This window comes from Sminthopsis crassicaudata, chromosome 5 (genome assembly GCF_048593235.1).
Source record: "Sminthopsis crassicaudata isolate SCR6 chromosome 5, ASM4859323v1, whole genome shotgun sequence".
Classification (NCBI taxonomy): Eukaryota; Metazoa; Chordata; class Mammalia; order Dasyuromorphia; family Dasyuridae; genus Sminthopsis; species Sminthopsis crassicaudata.
In genome coordinates this window covers 187,886,314-187,900,891 of record NC_133621.1, presented here as the reverse complement: position 1 = coordinate 187,900,891, position 14,578 = coordinate 187,886,314, and the positions used below count along the sequence as shown (strand labels likewise).

Sequence of the window (14,578 nt, the reverse complement as noted above, 5' to 3'; positions counted from 1 at the left end):
CTTTGCTTCGCTCCCCCCGCCCCGCGGCTATCTCCTCCCGGCCCCGGCCCCCGCTGGCCCCAGCCTGCCCCTCCCGGGGCCCTCCGCCGCTGACACCGCTGCCTTCCCGGGCCCGGGGTCCCGGCCCCCTCCGAGCCCGAGCCCGAGCCCTTCTCCTCCTCCTTCTCCTTCTCCTTCTCCTCCTCTTCCTTCTCCTCCTCTCCGCCCTCCGCTCTACCGCCCCTCTTCTGGGCCGATCGCTGCCCCCCTCCCGAGCCCTCTCTCGGATCCGATCTTGCTCCCCAACCCCCCCTGAAATGTGTCCCGGAGAGAGGCCCCCGGGCCGGCGCGGGCTGCGGGCGGGCTCCGCCGCGCGTCCGGAGACTCGCACAGGAAAGCGGGAGGCGAAGGGACGAGGAGGGGAAGGGAGGGAGCAAGAGAGAGGGGGATGGGAGAAGGGAGGAAGAGAAGGAGAAGGAGGGAGAGAGGAGGGAAGGAGGAGAGAGAGGGAGAGAGAGGGGGCAAGGAGGAGGGAGAGAGGGGGCAGGGAAAGGGGGAGCGGGGGAGACGAGAGCGAGAAGCGGGGTGCAGGGCAGTGGGCTAGGAGAGAGATGGGGAGAGAAAGGAAAAGGGGGCGGGCAGGGGGGAGCTGGAAGGAGTTTAGGGGTGATGGAATGTGAGGGAGAAGTGGGAGTGGAGGGGAGACATGGGAGGAGTTTGGAGGGCAGAGATGGAGTAGATGTGGGAGAAGTGGGGGATTGTAGGAGAAATTTGGGGTGAGGTTTGTTGGGGGAGAACAGAGTATAAGAGGAGTTCGGTGGGTGATGAGGTGTGTAAGAGTGAGATGGGGGAGTGTGGGAGGAGTTTGGAGATGGGTGGGGGCGAAATTGGGGGGTGGGAGGAGTTTGGGGGTGATGGGGATATGTGAGGAAGAGATGAGAGACTGAGTTTGAACGGTGAGGAGATGGAGAAGTTTAGGGTGATACAGCTACGTGGGAGAGGGATGGGATACTTTTGGGGAGTATCAGGAAAATGTTTGGGAGAAATAGAGTAGCATGGGAAGAATGAAGGGATCAGAAAGGAAATGAAGAAAAGATAGGGCCCGATGGCAATCCTAGGGAGATGTTAGGGGAAATGGAGAAGGGAAGAATAATAGAAATATGGTGGGGAGCTAGAGGGTCTATTAGGGGAGACAGGACACTAGGTAAAGATGGAAGTATAAAAATGATAGGAAAATATTGATGGAAAATAGAGGCAAGAAAATGAGAATAAGGAGTTGGAGGAAACAGGAAAATAGGCCAAGAAAAAAGCAAAATGTGAGGTTTGGGGGAGGGAGATGGTGAAACTCAATGGAAAGGTAAGGTAGATGGGGAAAAGGTAGAAATTTTAGGGGAGGCTGGGCCACTAAATGGATCTCCCCTGAGCTATGACTGCCCTCTTTTATCCTCTCCCTTTTCTCTGGCCTGCCTTACCCTGTCCATAGCAAAGGTCATTCAGGCCAAGAGAAAGGACAGAAGCTGGGTGGGGGTGGGGAAGAAAAGTGGAGTTGATAAAACATCACTTTGAACCAAACTCTCAAACCTTTCACGTCCCAGAAATGACTCTAGCAATCTCCAGTCACTGTTCTGCCCCTCACACCACCACCCCTCCTTTTTACTAGTCCTAGAAATAGTATCTTTTCATTCCTCCAACACTCAACCCTTCCAAAACCCAACCTTTCTGGTCTCCCTTCTCCTGCTGCCAGTCTATTTGCCCCAGTCCCCCTCCCCCCAACCCGGCCAACGGATCTGTCCCCATCATGACCGGCTCTCCTATAGCACCCCATCAGTCCCTCCCAACCATCTCCTCCAGATTCTTTCCTCCATCCCACACCCAGCTGTCCCATCTCCCAGTACAAAGGACCTAGAAACACTGGGTGATTTTTTGGCTGCAGAGACTGAGAAGGCCAGAGGGAAGTGGAGGGAAGGAGGAGGAGGTGGAGGAGGTAGCTGGGAAGTAAGAAGAGCTGGACCTGGAGTTTCTGGATTTGGAGTTCACTCCTCCTCCTTGGATTAGGCATGGGAAGGCAGAGAAAAATCCGTGGGACCCGGCCCGGGCAGAGGCCAAAAGTCAATTCCTGACCATCAACTCTCCCTGCTAGGGTGAGGAGGATGCCCCCTCGGACCCCTGTCCCAGGCTCTTCTCTCCACTTTCCCTTGGCTTGTCTAGGGGGCAAGAATGATGGTGCTAGTGGGACGAAAAATGCCAGGCAGCATTCCAAACGGCTGGGATGCACATACAGCTGAGGAAATGGTCCAAAATCTAGTAAGTCAGTTGTATACTCTCACCCCCACACATTTTCTCTCTCAAATCTTCCTCTTCCTCTTTCTTCTTCCTCTCCTTTGGGATATGATCATATTTCCTCTCCCCTATTCCCCTTCAGTCCTATGCCCTTGGACAGAGCTTACATATTGAAGGGCTCCTCCCATTACATATACCCAACTTCTCCCATCTCTACCATATTATGCATTTTTCTGCCTAAACTGGGCTGGGTCTTTCCTATCCCACTTCCAGTCTCAGCTTCAAACCCTCTCCGCAGTCTGTTTGCTCTACTGACCACAGAAGGGTGCAGGGGGAGGATAGGATGATGGCTATTTCCAGGATAAGGGTGGGAAACTAAGGCATTTTGGGGGGTGGGTGTGTTGGGCGGGGATGGGGTACGATAGAAACCCACCTAAGATCCTAGAGCTTGAAGAGAAACGTGGTAACTAGCTGTACAAGCCCCCCATCCCAATCCTTCACACCATTTTTCTCCACCCCCACCCGCAGCCAGTGGTCACCAGGCAACCACACAAAGGGAAAGTTGAGAGAGGGGCCTGGGAGGCCCAGGCAGAGCAGTTAGTAACCCAATCCTCCCTTATACCTGGGAGGGAGAGGGAACAGAAAGGCTTGTGGAAAAGGGATAGCTTCTGGAGGGACGGTCCTGGAGGAGCAAACGGGGAGAACCAAGAAATGGCTGGGGGACAGGCAGGACAGAGAGAAATAAAATGTGGAGGAGCGAATGAGTCACAGGAAGGGGCAGCCGCTTAAGACCAGGGCCGGGAGAAGCATGTGAAGCAAAGAGACAGAAAACTAAGAAACGCACAAGATAAAATGGGCGAAGTCCCCCACGTAGGGGCCGTGGGTGGGTGTGAGCCCGGTCCGAGCATGGGGGAGCACCCAAGAAGGGAAAACCGAGCCTGCCCACCAGGAGCTAGAGCCCCTCTTTTTGCGGCAGGCTGAGAGGAAGGTGAGGGAAGGGGCGATCTTGGGCAGGAAGAGCAGAGATGAAAGGGAGAGACCAGTGTAGCCCATACAATAGCTCAGAATTCCCTGGAGCCCTCCAGGCCTTGGTCCCCAGAGCGGGTGTTTCGTGAAGCCTGTCTCCCTCTAGTGGTCACCTGACCAGCCGTGGCTTGGGAGGCGCCCTCTTAAACCGGGCCCTCGATCTAAAAGGTTTCTCAGTCCGGGACCCCTTGTCCGGGGCATTCCCAAGGAATCCAGGAAGGAAAATTGGAAGTGGTCGAGGGACATGTTCCCATCGTCCTCGGGAATCCATCTCTCTGGTCTGTGAAGGGACCCAGACTTGGGCCCACCTCCCCCACATTCTGATTTTCACACAGACCCCCACTCCCCTCCCTCAGGGTTCTCCAGCTGGCCCTGGGACCCGCGCTGTCCTCCACACTTTCCCCGGGCCAGCTGTAGTCTTACTTGGATGGGAGCCCAGCGAGGGGGCAGTGCCCGCCAGGGTCTCTGAAGTAGGTGTTATGATTGAGAAGGAAGAAGCGGTTCAGGTGCAGCTCTGCCACCTCCTCTGGACCATCCTGATCATCCTTCCCCCCTCACACGCATTCACACCGGCACACATACTTGTCTCCCCCCCACTGTAATCAGGGATTCTCATCTCGTCTCAGTTTCCCAATCCTCAGCCCACTCCCTTCATGTGTGATAGTGGGGTACAGACTTCTCAGACACACAGGGCTGTGATTCAGACTTTAATGACAGTGGTAATTGTGGGGAGCATGGAGATGGTGCTGACTTGGGTAGGTGGTGGCAATGGGGGGAAGGAGAGGCAAGGCTCGGCTAAAGCTGGGGAAAAGATGGGGGTGTCTAGGGAAGAAGCTGAGGATTGAGGGCTAGGGAGGGAGCTTCAGCTGGGGGAGGGGTCCCCACACAAGGAGGTAAAGCAGAGGATATTTCCTTTTACCCTTCCCATTCCTGCCATACCTCCTTACCCATGATCACTATGGCACAAAGCTGAATGAAACATGGACAAAAAAGACATGCTCAGTCCCCAGATCCCAAGGAAATAATATGTAAATAAAATAAATATTACATAAATAATTTCAAATTAGGTCCTGCCCCATACGCCAACATGAGTAACATGCCAGACACCCACGACACACATCCAGCAATCACAACACATAGAATGCACACATAACGCTTCAGTTCATGGAACATACGCAAAATGGCTAGCACATAGAACCAAAACATACCCACACAAGCAGAGAGCATGTGTAATTGCTACCCAGCCCCTCTGCAAGCATCTCACATAATGTCCCTGATCCCATCTCGGAGCCCGACAGAGGCTGACCCTCTTCTGCAATTTATATTCCCCCCCCTCCAACTCTGAGAAAGGAGAGCAAGTAAGAAGAGAAAGGGGCAGGGGGGGCTAAGAGCAGTATGACCCCAGGAAAAAGTCTATTCAGGGAGTTGAAAGAGAAGGCCAAGCGAAGGGGAAAGGGACTGGAGAAGGAGGGCAGGAAGACAGGGAGAATCAGGACACATTCCAAGGGGCTTGGGGGTCCGGGGCACAGCTTGGGGAAGTGGGAGGTCACAGTTCACAGAGTTGGAGGAGGAGGGAGGCACAGGAGAAGAGTGGTCACAGCACGCTGGGGTTACGGAAATTGTGCCCAGCAAATCGAGCTTCATCTCCCAGTTCTTCCTCGATCCTGTAAGAGAGAGGGCAAAGAAGGATTCCTATTCATCAAAAAATCAAGATTTTGATATCATAGAAGATATCAAGACTCAAAAAGAAAAACTCCTTTTTATATTCCCACTTTCTCATTTTTATAAAATCTTTTCATGAGCATGGTTTACTTGCTATTTTCTTTGTAAAAATTTAAAAAGCATCTGTCTTTTCAAATGAATTTTACAGCAAAATACATTTATAGTTGCATTTTGAATGGAAAATCCAGAAATTAAAAGAACACTTAGAAACCACTTAATTTGTAGCAAGCTTTTGTCAACACCGTCCCCACCACCATTACTATCTCCACCACCAACTTGTCCTCATGGTTCCTGGGATGGCCATAACCCTCCCTATCCCAAAATTCCTCCATTCCAAGGGCCCAGAGCAACAACCTTAATTTTTCCTCACCTCATGAGTTGGTTGTACTTGGCCAGACGCTCAGAACGACATGGGGCGCCTGTCTTAATCTGAAAAGAACCCATCCCAGGGAAAGATTCTATCACTATCTTCAGAGGCCCTCACTATATGATCCATCCCCTTAAATTTCCCTAATGTCTTTATATTCCTAGAGAAAAAATACCTTGCTCCGGATCTTTCAGCAAACTTCCCTGTCCTTCATACCAATTCTCATTCAATGTGGCACTTCTAGGTCAGTCTCATGCTCACCCAAGCTGTCATTTTCCTTCCCAAACTTCCCAAATAGCTCCCTTTGTATCATTTAAGGCCCAGCTCAAGGACCATTTCATCCATGAAGTCTTCCCAGAACTCTACCCCCAGTCAAAAAAAATTTTTTTTATTCTGTCTCCTCCATAGTATTCTCATTACCCCAACAGGCACTTAAGGTTAAAGGTACACACCTGGCCTGTGCATAGCCCCACTACCAGATCAGCAATGAAGGTGTCTTCTGTCTCTCCAGAGCGATGGCTCACCATGACACCCCAGCCATTCTCCTGGGCCAGCTTACACCTGCCACACACACAGAGATCTATCACCAACCTCTAGGATCAGTACCCCTTCCCCTCAACCCTCGGTGGGTACTAGTGATTCCCCTCGCCTCACAACAGGCCTCTCCTGAAGACAGTTGATTTAGGAGGTCCAGAGCCTGTGAGGAACTGAGAGGTAAAAGGAAGAGTTTCTCTCCCCTCCCTCTTCATGACAGAAGAGGGGACATGAAGCACAGGGTCGTGAAGGTCATGGTCTGGGAAAGGCCAGGGGGCTCACTCACGCTTGGATAGCCTCTGTGACAGAGCCGATCTGATTGACCTTGAGCAACAGGCAGTTGCAGGCTTTCTCTTCCACTGCTCGTTCAATTAGCTTTGGGTTTGTCACAGTCAGATCATCACCCACAATCTGGATGCCCATGTTAGCTGTAAACTTGGACCAAGCAGCCCAGTCATCCTGATCAAATGGATCCTCAATGGAGACAACTAAGAGTTAAAGAGAACAATGACTCTCATTAGCCATTAGGCCCAGCCAAGATCTTCACTCCCAACTTTCCCAACAAGTCACAAACTCCTGAATTGGAAAAAATGCCCAGAAGGCATCTTATCATTCTCATCATGAGGCAAATCTACCTTTCTTTCATTCTTTCCTAATTCCAAGGAAGCTTCCTTTAACCATTCTAGCATCTCATGCTCTTGTCTTTTAGGCTGCCTTTGTATCTAACCCAAATTACCTCTCCTTATTTCTATTTCAATCTAATTTCTCCTGCTTTGTTCTTAGGGAACTCCCCCTATTCCTGGAATAAAAACTCTGGGTCTCTGTTTCATCATTTCTAACATTATGTTCTTCTATAATTATGGAGCCCAAAATGGGCCCCATGATTTGATTCAAGAATTTTACTAAAATATGTTTAGTATCTACGAGTACAACATCGTTTCTACATATTGCATTCATTTTCTTATGAAGACCCACATACAATATCTTTACAATACATATAGCTACCTATAGGTAGGTGCAGCACAGTAGAAAAAATATCAATGGACTCAGGAGTCAAAACACTTGAATTCAAATACCTGGTCTATCATTTACTGGTTTTGTGAAGTGGGCAAAAATCACTTAACCTCCCGAGCCTCAGTGCATTTAATATTTGCACTTTCTTTCTAGGCTACCTGGCAGAGTTGTGATGAGAGTGCTTTGTAAATTGTGGAATTCTATTTAAATGATTAGTCTAATATTATAGTAGTCTACACATTGCTTCTACAAACTCTGTACCGTTTCCTCACAATGTCCATGGGCCCCCTCACATTCACGTGTACTACATGATCAGGCCTATGCTCTATGCATTATTTTTCTCTCTCCACTGGCTTCCAGATTTATGCTGTTTCTATATATCACTGTTATGTCTGTATAAGAAAAGCTTTTAAAACATTAACTACAGCTATGCTGGCGTGGGCTTTAGGGCCCATCTTCTTCCCTGAGTAAGCACCTGGGTAGTCTCTGACGAAGCCCCGGTAGAGGGCACCCAGCTGGTCCCCAGAGATGTATCGGGAAGGGTCAGGAGGGGACTTGAAGTCTAGGTCATATTTGCCATCACGGTAAAATTCAGAGGCAGCCACATCCATGCCAATGACGATTTTTTCTGTGTAGCCGGCTTTGTCGATGGCTTCCTTCACCAACTCCAGGGCTGAGGGGAGAGAAAAACAGAATTAGAAATAGAAGATACCAGGTGGGAAGGAAGTTGTCAAAGGAGGGATAGAGGAAAAGAAATGTATAAAATAACATTCTCACCCCTAAAGCTTTGGATGGGATTTCCTAATGTCTCTGATGGAGACATAGGTTGGGAATTTTGATTATTTGAAAAGGAAAAATCTAGAGAACAGCAATTCTGGTGGCAATTTTCTGGAGATGGGATGGTGGGATTATAGAGACATGGAATTGGGGGAAAAGATGGTGCTTCTGGGCCTGAAGACATCAGATTCTTGTGTGTAGATTTTATAAATCTAAGTCATTAAAATTTGGCTAGTTTTATCAAATTAATGTGTCTCATGAGCCATGAACCATTCATGTAGGATCTAGGAATCTTACAGATACTGAGTAATCTGGGTAAATAAAAACAAGTTCTCCTTTAGCTGGATATGCATTTAGAGAACTTCCAAAAATCAGATAAAAATTCAGGATTTTTTCAGGAGAATGGAGGCAATGAATTTCATGAAATTAAAAGGTTATCACTGTGTGTGTGTGTGTGTGTGTGTGTGTGTGTGTGTGTGTGTGTGTGCCTGTGTGTGCTCAGTGCGCGCTTCCCTTAGGTATAATTTGGGAAATAGTGTGAATGGGTCTCCTTGATGGGGATGATATAGGTGATCTCCAATCTTCATGGGTGGAAGATCTTACAGGATCATGAGAATGGCTCTCCACCTCTACCAATCTCACCCTCACTGTTCTCCAGGATATTGGGAGCAAAGCCACCTTCATCCCCCACGTTGGTAGCGTCCTTGCCATACTTGTCCTTGATGACACCCTTGAGTGTATGGTAAACCTCAGCCCCAAGCCTCATGGCATCCCGGAAGCTCTCAGCCCCCACAGGAAGGATCATAAACTCCTGCATGGCTAGCTTATTTCCTGCATGGGAGCCACCATTGATCACATTGAAAGCCTGGGAAGTAAAGGGAAGAAAAGGGTGTCAAAAGACCCTATCCTATATTCTTCAATCCATACATCCCTCTGCTTGAGCAGCCCTCCTCAGCACTCATCTGTCTACCTCAGTCATTCCATGAAGTACATCTTTTTCATGGTTCCCCTCCCCAAAGGAAGCTATTCTTACTGCCCTTCTTTATCTCCCACCTCCAGTTCTGGAGGGTACAACTTACAGGTACAGGTAGGATGAGATCCGAGTTCCCAGCCAGCTGGGCAATGTGGCGATAGAGAGGCAATTCTCGTTCGGCTGCCCCAGCTTTGCATATGGCCAAAGACACACCCAAAATGGCATTGGCCCCAAATTTGGCTGCAAGATTTAGGAGACAGGGAGTTCAGGATAAAGGCACAGAAGTATATACCCTTCTCTTTTCTTGCTTCCTCTTTTAAAAAATATGAAATGTTTTATGAGAAAAACATTAAAAATCAAGGCAAACTTGTTTAGTAACTATTGTTGCTGGGTTGTTTTTCAACCTTGTCCAACTCTTCATGATCCTATTTGTGGTTTTCTTGGCAGAGATACTGGAATGGCTTGCCATTTCTTTCTCCAGCTCATTTTTTACTGTGGCAAACTGTGGCAAACAAAGTTTAGTGACTTGCTTAGGGTCATACAGTAAAGTCTAAAGTCACATTTGAACTCGGAAAGCTAAATCTTCCAAATTCCAGTTCTGGTACTCCATTGCACCACCTAGATGCTTCTTAGTAACTTTATTTAAATTAAGCATTTTAAAGAAAGAAATTATAATATTTTCCTCCCTAGCCCCTCCAAGACCCTTTCAGGAAACTTCATTCATTCTTGATTACTTTTCCTTATATAAAAATTAATATCCCAGGTCCTCAAGCAGAAATCAGTCCACTTCTGATTGAAAGAACCTCAATCTGTGCAAATGTAACAGAATACTATTATGCCATAATAAATACAAAAGGGATGTTTTGAAAGAACCATTAGAAGATTTGTATGAACTAATGCAGAGTGAAGTGAACAGAACCAGGAGAAAATTTATAACAGCAGCATTGTAATGACAAATAACCTTGAAAAACTGAAAAACTTATCGATGCAATGACCAACTATAATCCTAAGGGACCAATGAGGAGGCAAATTACTTGACCCAGAGAAATGCAGAATGAGACTATATTTTTGGACATGGCCAATTTGAGAATTTGTTTTGCTTGACAATGCATATTTGTTTTTTTTGTTTTTTTAAACAAATTTTTTTGTTTTTCAAACAAGGAGAGGAAGAGATGAAAAAAAGTCTCAATCTACTGCAGAAGGAAAGTGAAAGAAGGATTAGAATAGATATGTTTATAATTAAATAAGTAGAGGCAGCTAAGTGGCTCAGTGGGTAGAACACTAGCCCTGAAGTTGGGAGGAAATGAGTTCAAATCTGGCCTCAGACACTTATCACTTCTTGGCAAGTCACTTAACCTCAAGTGCCTTAGCAAAAAATAAAATGTAAAATAATTTAAAAAGTAAAGATTGACTCCATTTTTAGGCATTTAGGACACTAAATGAAAGAAAGTATTATTTCCTATTATTATTGACTTTTTATATACCTGACAGCTTACAAAGCATTTTATAAGCATTCCTTAACTTGATCCTCACAACAATCCTATATTATGAGTAATATTGAAATAGGTAAATCAAGTTAGTTTGTGCTATGTTTAATGGTTAGATACATGAGAAACACTTTTATGAGAAAAAAATAAAATTACAAAAAATATTCAAACAGCTATTGCCCAACGCTTCTCTATCAATAAATGTCCCACCTTGACATAAGAAGTTTGACTTTTAAATGCTCATAAAAATTCTCATGGAAAATTGAGAGGTCTCCTTAATTTCTGTTTAAGCCTTGTGTATTACTTAATTTTAATATAGCTATAAATTTGAAGTCCTATGCCAGAATTATGTAGCAAACACAGAAATGACCTTGGAGCCAGAACGGCCTTGGGTTGAGGTCTTTCCTTGGACACATATTGACTTGTGTGACTTAGCCAAGCCACTTAGTTGCTAATGTTCTAGGAAACTCTCTAAGACTAAAAATTTCAAAAAGGGTACGGAATTGCATTAGCAATTCTTCAGAGGGAAGTCCTTAAAGTCACTGGTTCAGTCCCTATTTCTATCCCCATTTTACAGACAAGGAAACTAAGAGGCAAGCAGGGGGCACAATGGATAAAGTGCTGGGCTGGTTGGGAAGAGATCTGCATGTCAGGTATTAGTTGGGTGACCCCTGATAAATAACTTCTCTCTTCTACTGCACTTCTACTTCAGTTTTGCCATCTGCAAATGAAGTAGATTCAACTTGATGACTTCTAAGGTTCCTTTCAGCTCCAAAGTTATGATTCTGTGACAATATGGTGACCAGATGATAACTTTTTCAAGGTTACCCAGTTCAGTGTTAAGATTGAAGACTTTTCTAACTCTAAAACCACTATTTCTTTCTAGTACAGTGCAGGTCCTTTGGTACTATGTCCAGTCTTTCCATACTTTATCCCTTTCTTCTTGGACCACTGGAAAAGTCTTCATTTTGTCTACCTCATCCATGTAACTGATCACAGTGGATCCCTTATAACTAGTAGATCTGATGGATCATCACATTGAAAGGTCACTAGGATTATGAAGCTAACACAAAAGAGATGAAAAGGAAGGAATGCTGCTGGGATAGGGTCAATGGGAAAGGAAAGGACTTTTACCTATCTTCTACCTCCCTGGAATGAAGCTTTCACTTCTACTCCAACTCTGCTACTTTTTGTACCTTCTACTTCCCTTGTCCAGGACCCCAACTTACATTTATTCTCAGTCCCATCTAGCTCTAACATCAGGTTGTCCAGCTTCTCCTGCTCCACCACAGAAATGCCCTATGGAAAGACAGTCATTATCATCCCTGGAGCTGAGACAGGGAGGGGAAAAACAGGCTTTCTTCCAAGGACCAAATTTGGGTTCATCACACCCTGATTATCCCACTTCATTTGGTAACAATTTGTCATAGACACTACTGGGGGACAATCTGGGCATCCTCTGGTGGGATTAGTGTGCCCCAAACACATTTTAGCAGATCCTTCCCCAGGTCTCATCTCCAGAGTGTTCAGGAGACAGTATGGTCCCTTTCCTCTGAATCAAATGAAAGCCTTTGGTACATCCCTCTCCTCCCTCCCCATCCCCCAAGAAAGGAAAAAGCCTCACAGAACTGATCAATGCAGGAGCAATGGTATTATTGATGTGATCCACAGCTTTCTGTACACCTGAGAAGAGGGAAGGAAGCCAGGATTAGAAGAGTCAGGAGGAAGAAAGGGAATTCCAGACAAAGGAAAGCTAGGTATGTTGAGACAGATAATACAAGAATATGGGATTCCCTGAGATAATAATGGGGTGAAGAAAAGATGCTAAAAGGAGAAAACCTGGAATGAAGGAATTAATCAATATAAAGGAAGAAATAGGTAACAGAGCCTCACCTTTGCCCAAGTAACGATGTTTGTCCCCATCCCTCAGCTCCAGTGCCTCATGAATGCCAGTGGATGCCCCACTGGGCACTGCTGCCCGGAAAAGACCTGAAAGCAGGAAGAAAGGGAGTGACAGCATAAAAATGGGAAAGGAATCGCTTCCTTTTTTCAGAATCTCAACACCCACTAGCATTTCTCCAACCAGCCTAGAATCCCTACTGTACAAAACAGAAAAACATAGGGAAACACATATATACAAGCTGGAAACAGCTCCTGACATGGATGACCAGGAATAAAACTCATATCATCCCCAAATAACCAGTAAAATATTATCCATGCATGGAGACATCCCAGGACCAGAGCAGACCATTCAATTTACCCCAATAGTCAGTTAATCCAAAAGCTGTCCTTAAATTGGAGATTTTCAGGATTAGCTTGGGAAACAGCTTTGATAGGTGATTCAATTCTTATTCATTACCTTTGGCTATGTGGACATCTACCTCCACTGTAGGGTTACCACGGGAATCCAGGATCTCCCGGGCGTGGATGCGCTCAATTGACATGATGGCTTGGATGTACTACTGGAGAAAAAGAGGAGGAGAGGAGTTAGATGCTGAAGGGGTGGGGCTAGTGTGGGAGGGGCAGGGAAAGGGAGAGACTGGGAGGAGGTCACTGCAGTAAGGGAGGAAAAAGCTGGCTGCAGTGAGCAGAGGGAAGAAATGGAAATACCCCTAACCTGGGGAGTGGGGAGGAAGGAAGGTCCTGCATCACACACACACACACACACACACACACACAAAGGTGGTGATGGTGGGGAGAACATGACTATAGGGGAAAGGGATCTGCAGTGAGGGGAAAGATCTGGCTGCAGTGAGGAGAGGGGAAAGGAAGAAATAGCCTCTTGGAAAAGGTGGAAGAGAAGAAGGTCATTACTTAAAGAAAAAAGGGCCCAGCCTTTGGCAGTTGAGACCCTGCACCTAGGAGGAAGAGAGGCTTGGTGAAAAAGCATTCCCTGGGAAATGTGGACCTCTCTCCCTGTCAATGGCACACTTACCAGCCAGCTGGGATTTCTCTAAGGTATACCTAGATTGGGAGTGGCCACCAAGCCAGCATCTCCTCTGTGTGCTAAGAAAAATGATTTCCCCCAGAAGATGCTAAAAGCCCCTGGTTTGAACATCTGTGACTCATATACTAAGATTTTAAGTTCCCCCACCCTTTTTCCCAGGAGCAAATTTCTCCTACTCCTCAAAGCAGAGCATGAGGGGAGAGGGGCAGGAGGGACATGGGAGATCTGGGAAATCAGATTCTAAATTAGTGGGGGCTGTACTCTAGTTGAAAAGCGAGCAGAGTGCCAAGGTTAGAGAAGACAGTACTCTGCTGCACATCCCTAGAAGCTGACTGTGATCATAGAATCCCCACCTATTACATTTCCTGCAGTCAAAAAAAAAAAAAAAAATGGGAAGAGGGAAGTGGGGAGAGGGAAGTTGAAAATCAGGGAACGTGATTGACTGGAAAGGGGTATCCCCCAAAAGCTCATGGGACACCATTTATTACATTACCTGCAGAGTTAAATAAAGGGGGGAAGATGGGGAGAGGGCAGTTGAATTAGAGAGTGTGACAGATTAGAAGGGGGCATCCCCAAAATGCTCATAGGACCCCCACCTATTACATTCCCTGCAGTCAAAAAAAGGGAAAAATTGGGGAGGGGAGTGGGGAAAGGAAAGTTGAATCAGGGAGTGTGACAGGCTGGAAAGGGGCATCTCTGCAGAACCAAGAGGTTGTGTCAAGATGGAAAGAAAAAAAAATAGTAACATCAATAAAAATTAGAGTTGTTAAAAAGAGGCAGAAACGTAAGAGATTTGTGACATAGGTTATGAAACAAGTATAGAGATTTTCATTCAGAGACAGCAATAGAAACCCAGATGAAGCAAGCAAGCAGATAGGAAATAGGCAGACATTTCCATGGGGTCAGAGAGACTATATTGGGTGGGTGGGTGGGGAAGGGCTGGGCTTTGCGAGGATGATGATGGAGCAGGTGCGCGGAGCCAACCTGGGAAGAGGATGGGGGGATGGATGACAGACGGGATGAAGGGGCGAGGAGGGATGGCGCAAGGGGGGCCGGGGTCTCACCTTCCTGCGGCAGAGCGGGCGGCAGCGCGGAGGGAACGGTGGCCAGGAGCGGGGCGTGGGCCGCTGCAGATCCCGGGCGGGCGGGCAGCCGGCAGAGAGCGGACCCGATAGGGCCTGCAAGATGCATGTGACCCGGAGCCCCGATGAGTCAGAAGGCGCCCGCTGAGCCGCACGTAGGAGCGGGCTCAGGTGGGGGAGTCGGGAGTCGGAGGCAGGACCGGGATGCTGCCGAGGCGCGCGCGCGCACTCCGTAAATACGGGACTCAGACAGGGTGGTCCATCTGTCCCGACCTGCCCCACACAGAGGACCTAGATTTTAAGCGGTGCTGACACCTGGCTAAGAGGCTGGCTGATTCGGAGGTAGAACGATGACATCCAGGCAGACACTGACCCACGCCCCCAGAAACT

General features: G+C 47.2%; 1 protein-coding gene across 2 annotated transcripts; it reads right to left on the bottom strand.

Moving 5' to 3' along the window:
• Nucleotides 1-3,979: 3,979 nt before the first annotated feature.
• Nucleotides 3,980-14,344, bottom strand: ENO2 (enolase 2). Of its 2 annotated transcripts, none has more exons than XM_074269087.1 (12): nt 14,171-14,344; nt 12,519-12,618; nt 12,053-12,148; nt 11,784-11,842; nt 11,389-11,458; nt 8,779-8,912; nt 8,342-8,564; nt 7,398-7,595; nt 6,195-6,396; nt 5,827-5,935; nt 5,378-5,436; nt 3,980-4,949 (listed from the first exon to the last, which is right to left on the bottom strand). In XM_074269087.1, exons 2-12 carry the CDS (start codon nt 12,601-12,603, stop codon nt 4,880-4,882), a joined length of 1,305 nt encoding a protein of 434 aa, XP_074125188.1. In that variant the 5' UTR covers nt 12,604-12,618; nt 14,171-14,344; the 3' UTR covers nt 3,980-4,879. The 2 variants fall into 2 exon arrangements, with proteins under 2 accessions (XP_074125188.1, XP_074125187.1); XM_074269086.1 differs by having other exon boundaries at nt 12,519-12,621; nt 14,171-14,343.
• Between the last annotated feature and the right edge of the window lie 234 nt (nt 14,345-14,578).

Coding starts and splice junctions, on each gene's coding strand:
- ENO2 (XM_074269087.1), bottom strand. CDS start 12,603: ATGTCAATTGAGCGCATCCACGCCCGGGAGATCCTGGATTCCCGTGGT. Junction 12,149..12,518: donor AGATGTCCACATAGCCAAAG/GTAATGAATAAG, acceptor TCCTGCTTTCAG/GTCTTTTCCGGGCAGCAGTG. Junction 11,459..11,783: donor CTCCTGCATTGATCAGTTCT/GTGAGGCTTTTT, acceptor GTCTTTCCATAG/GGCATTTCTGTGGTGGAGCA.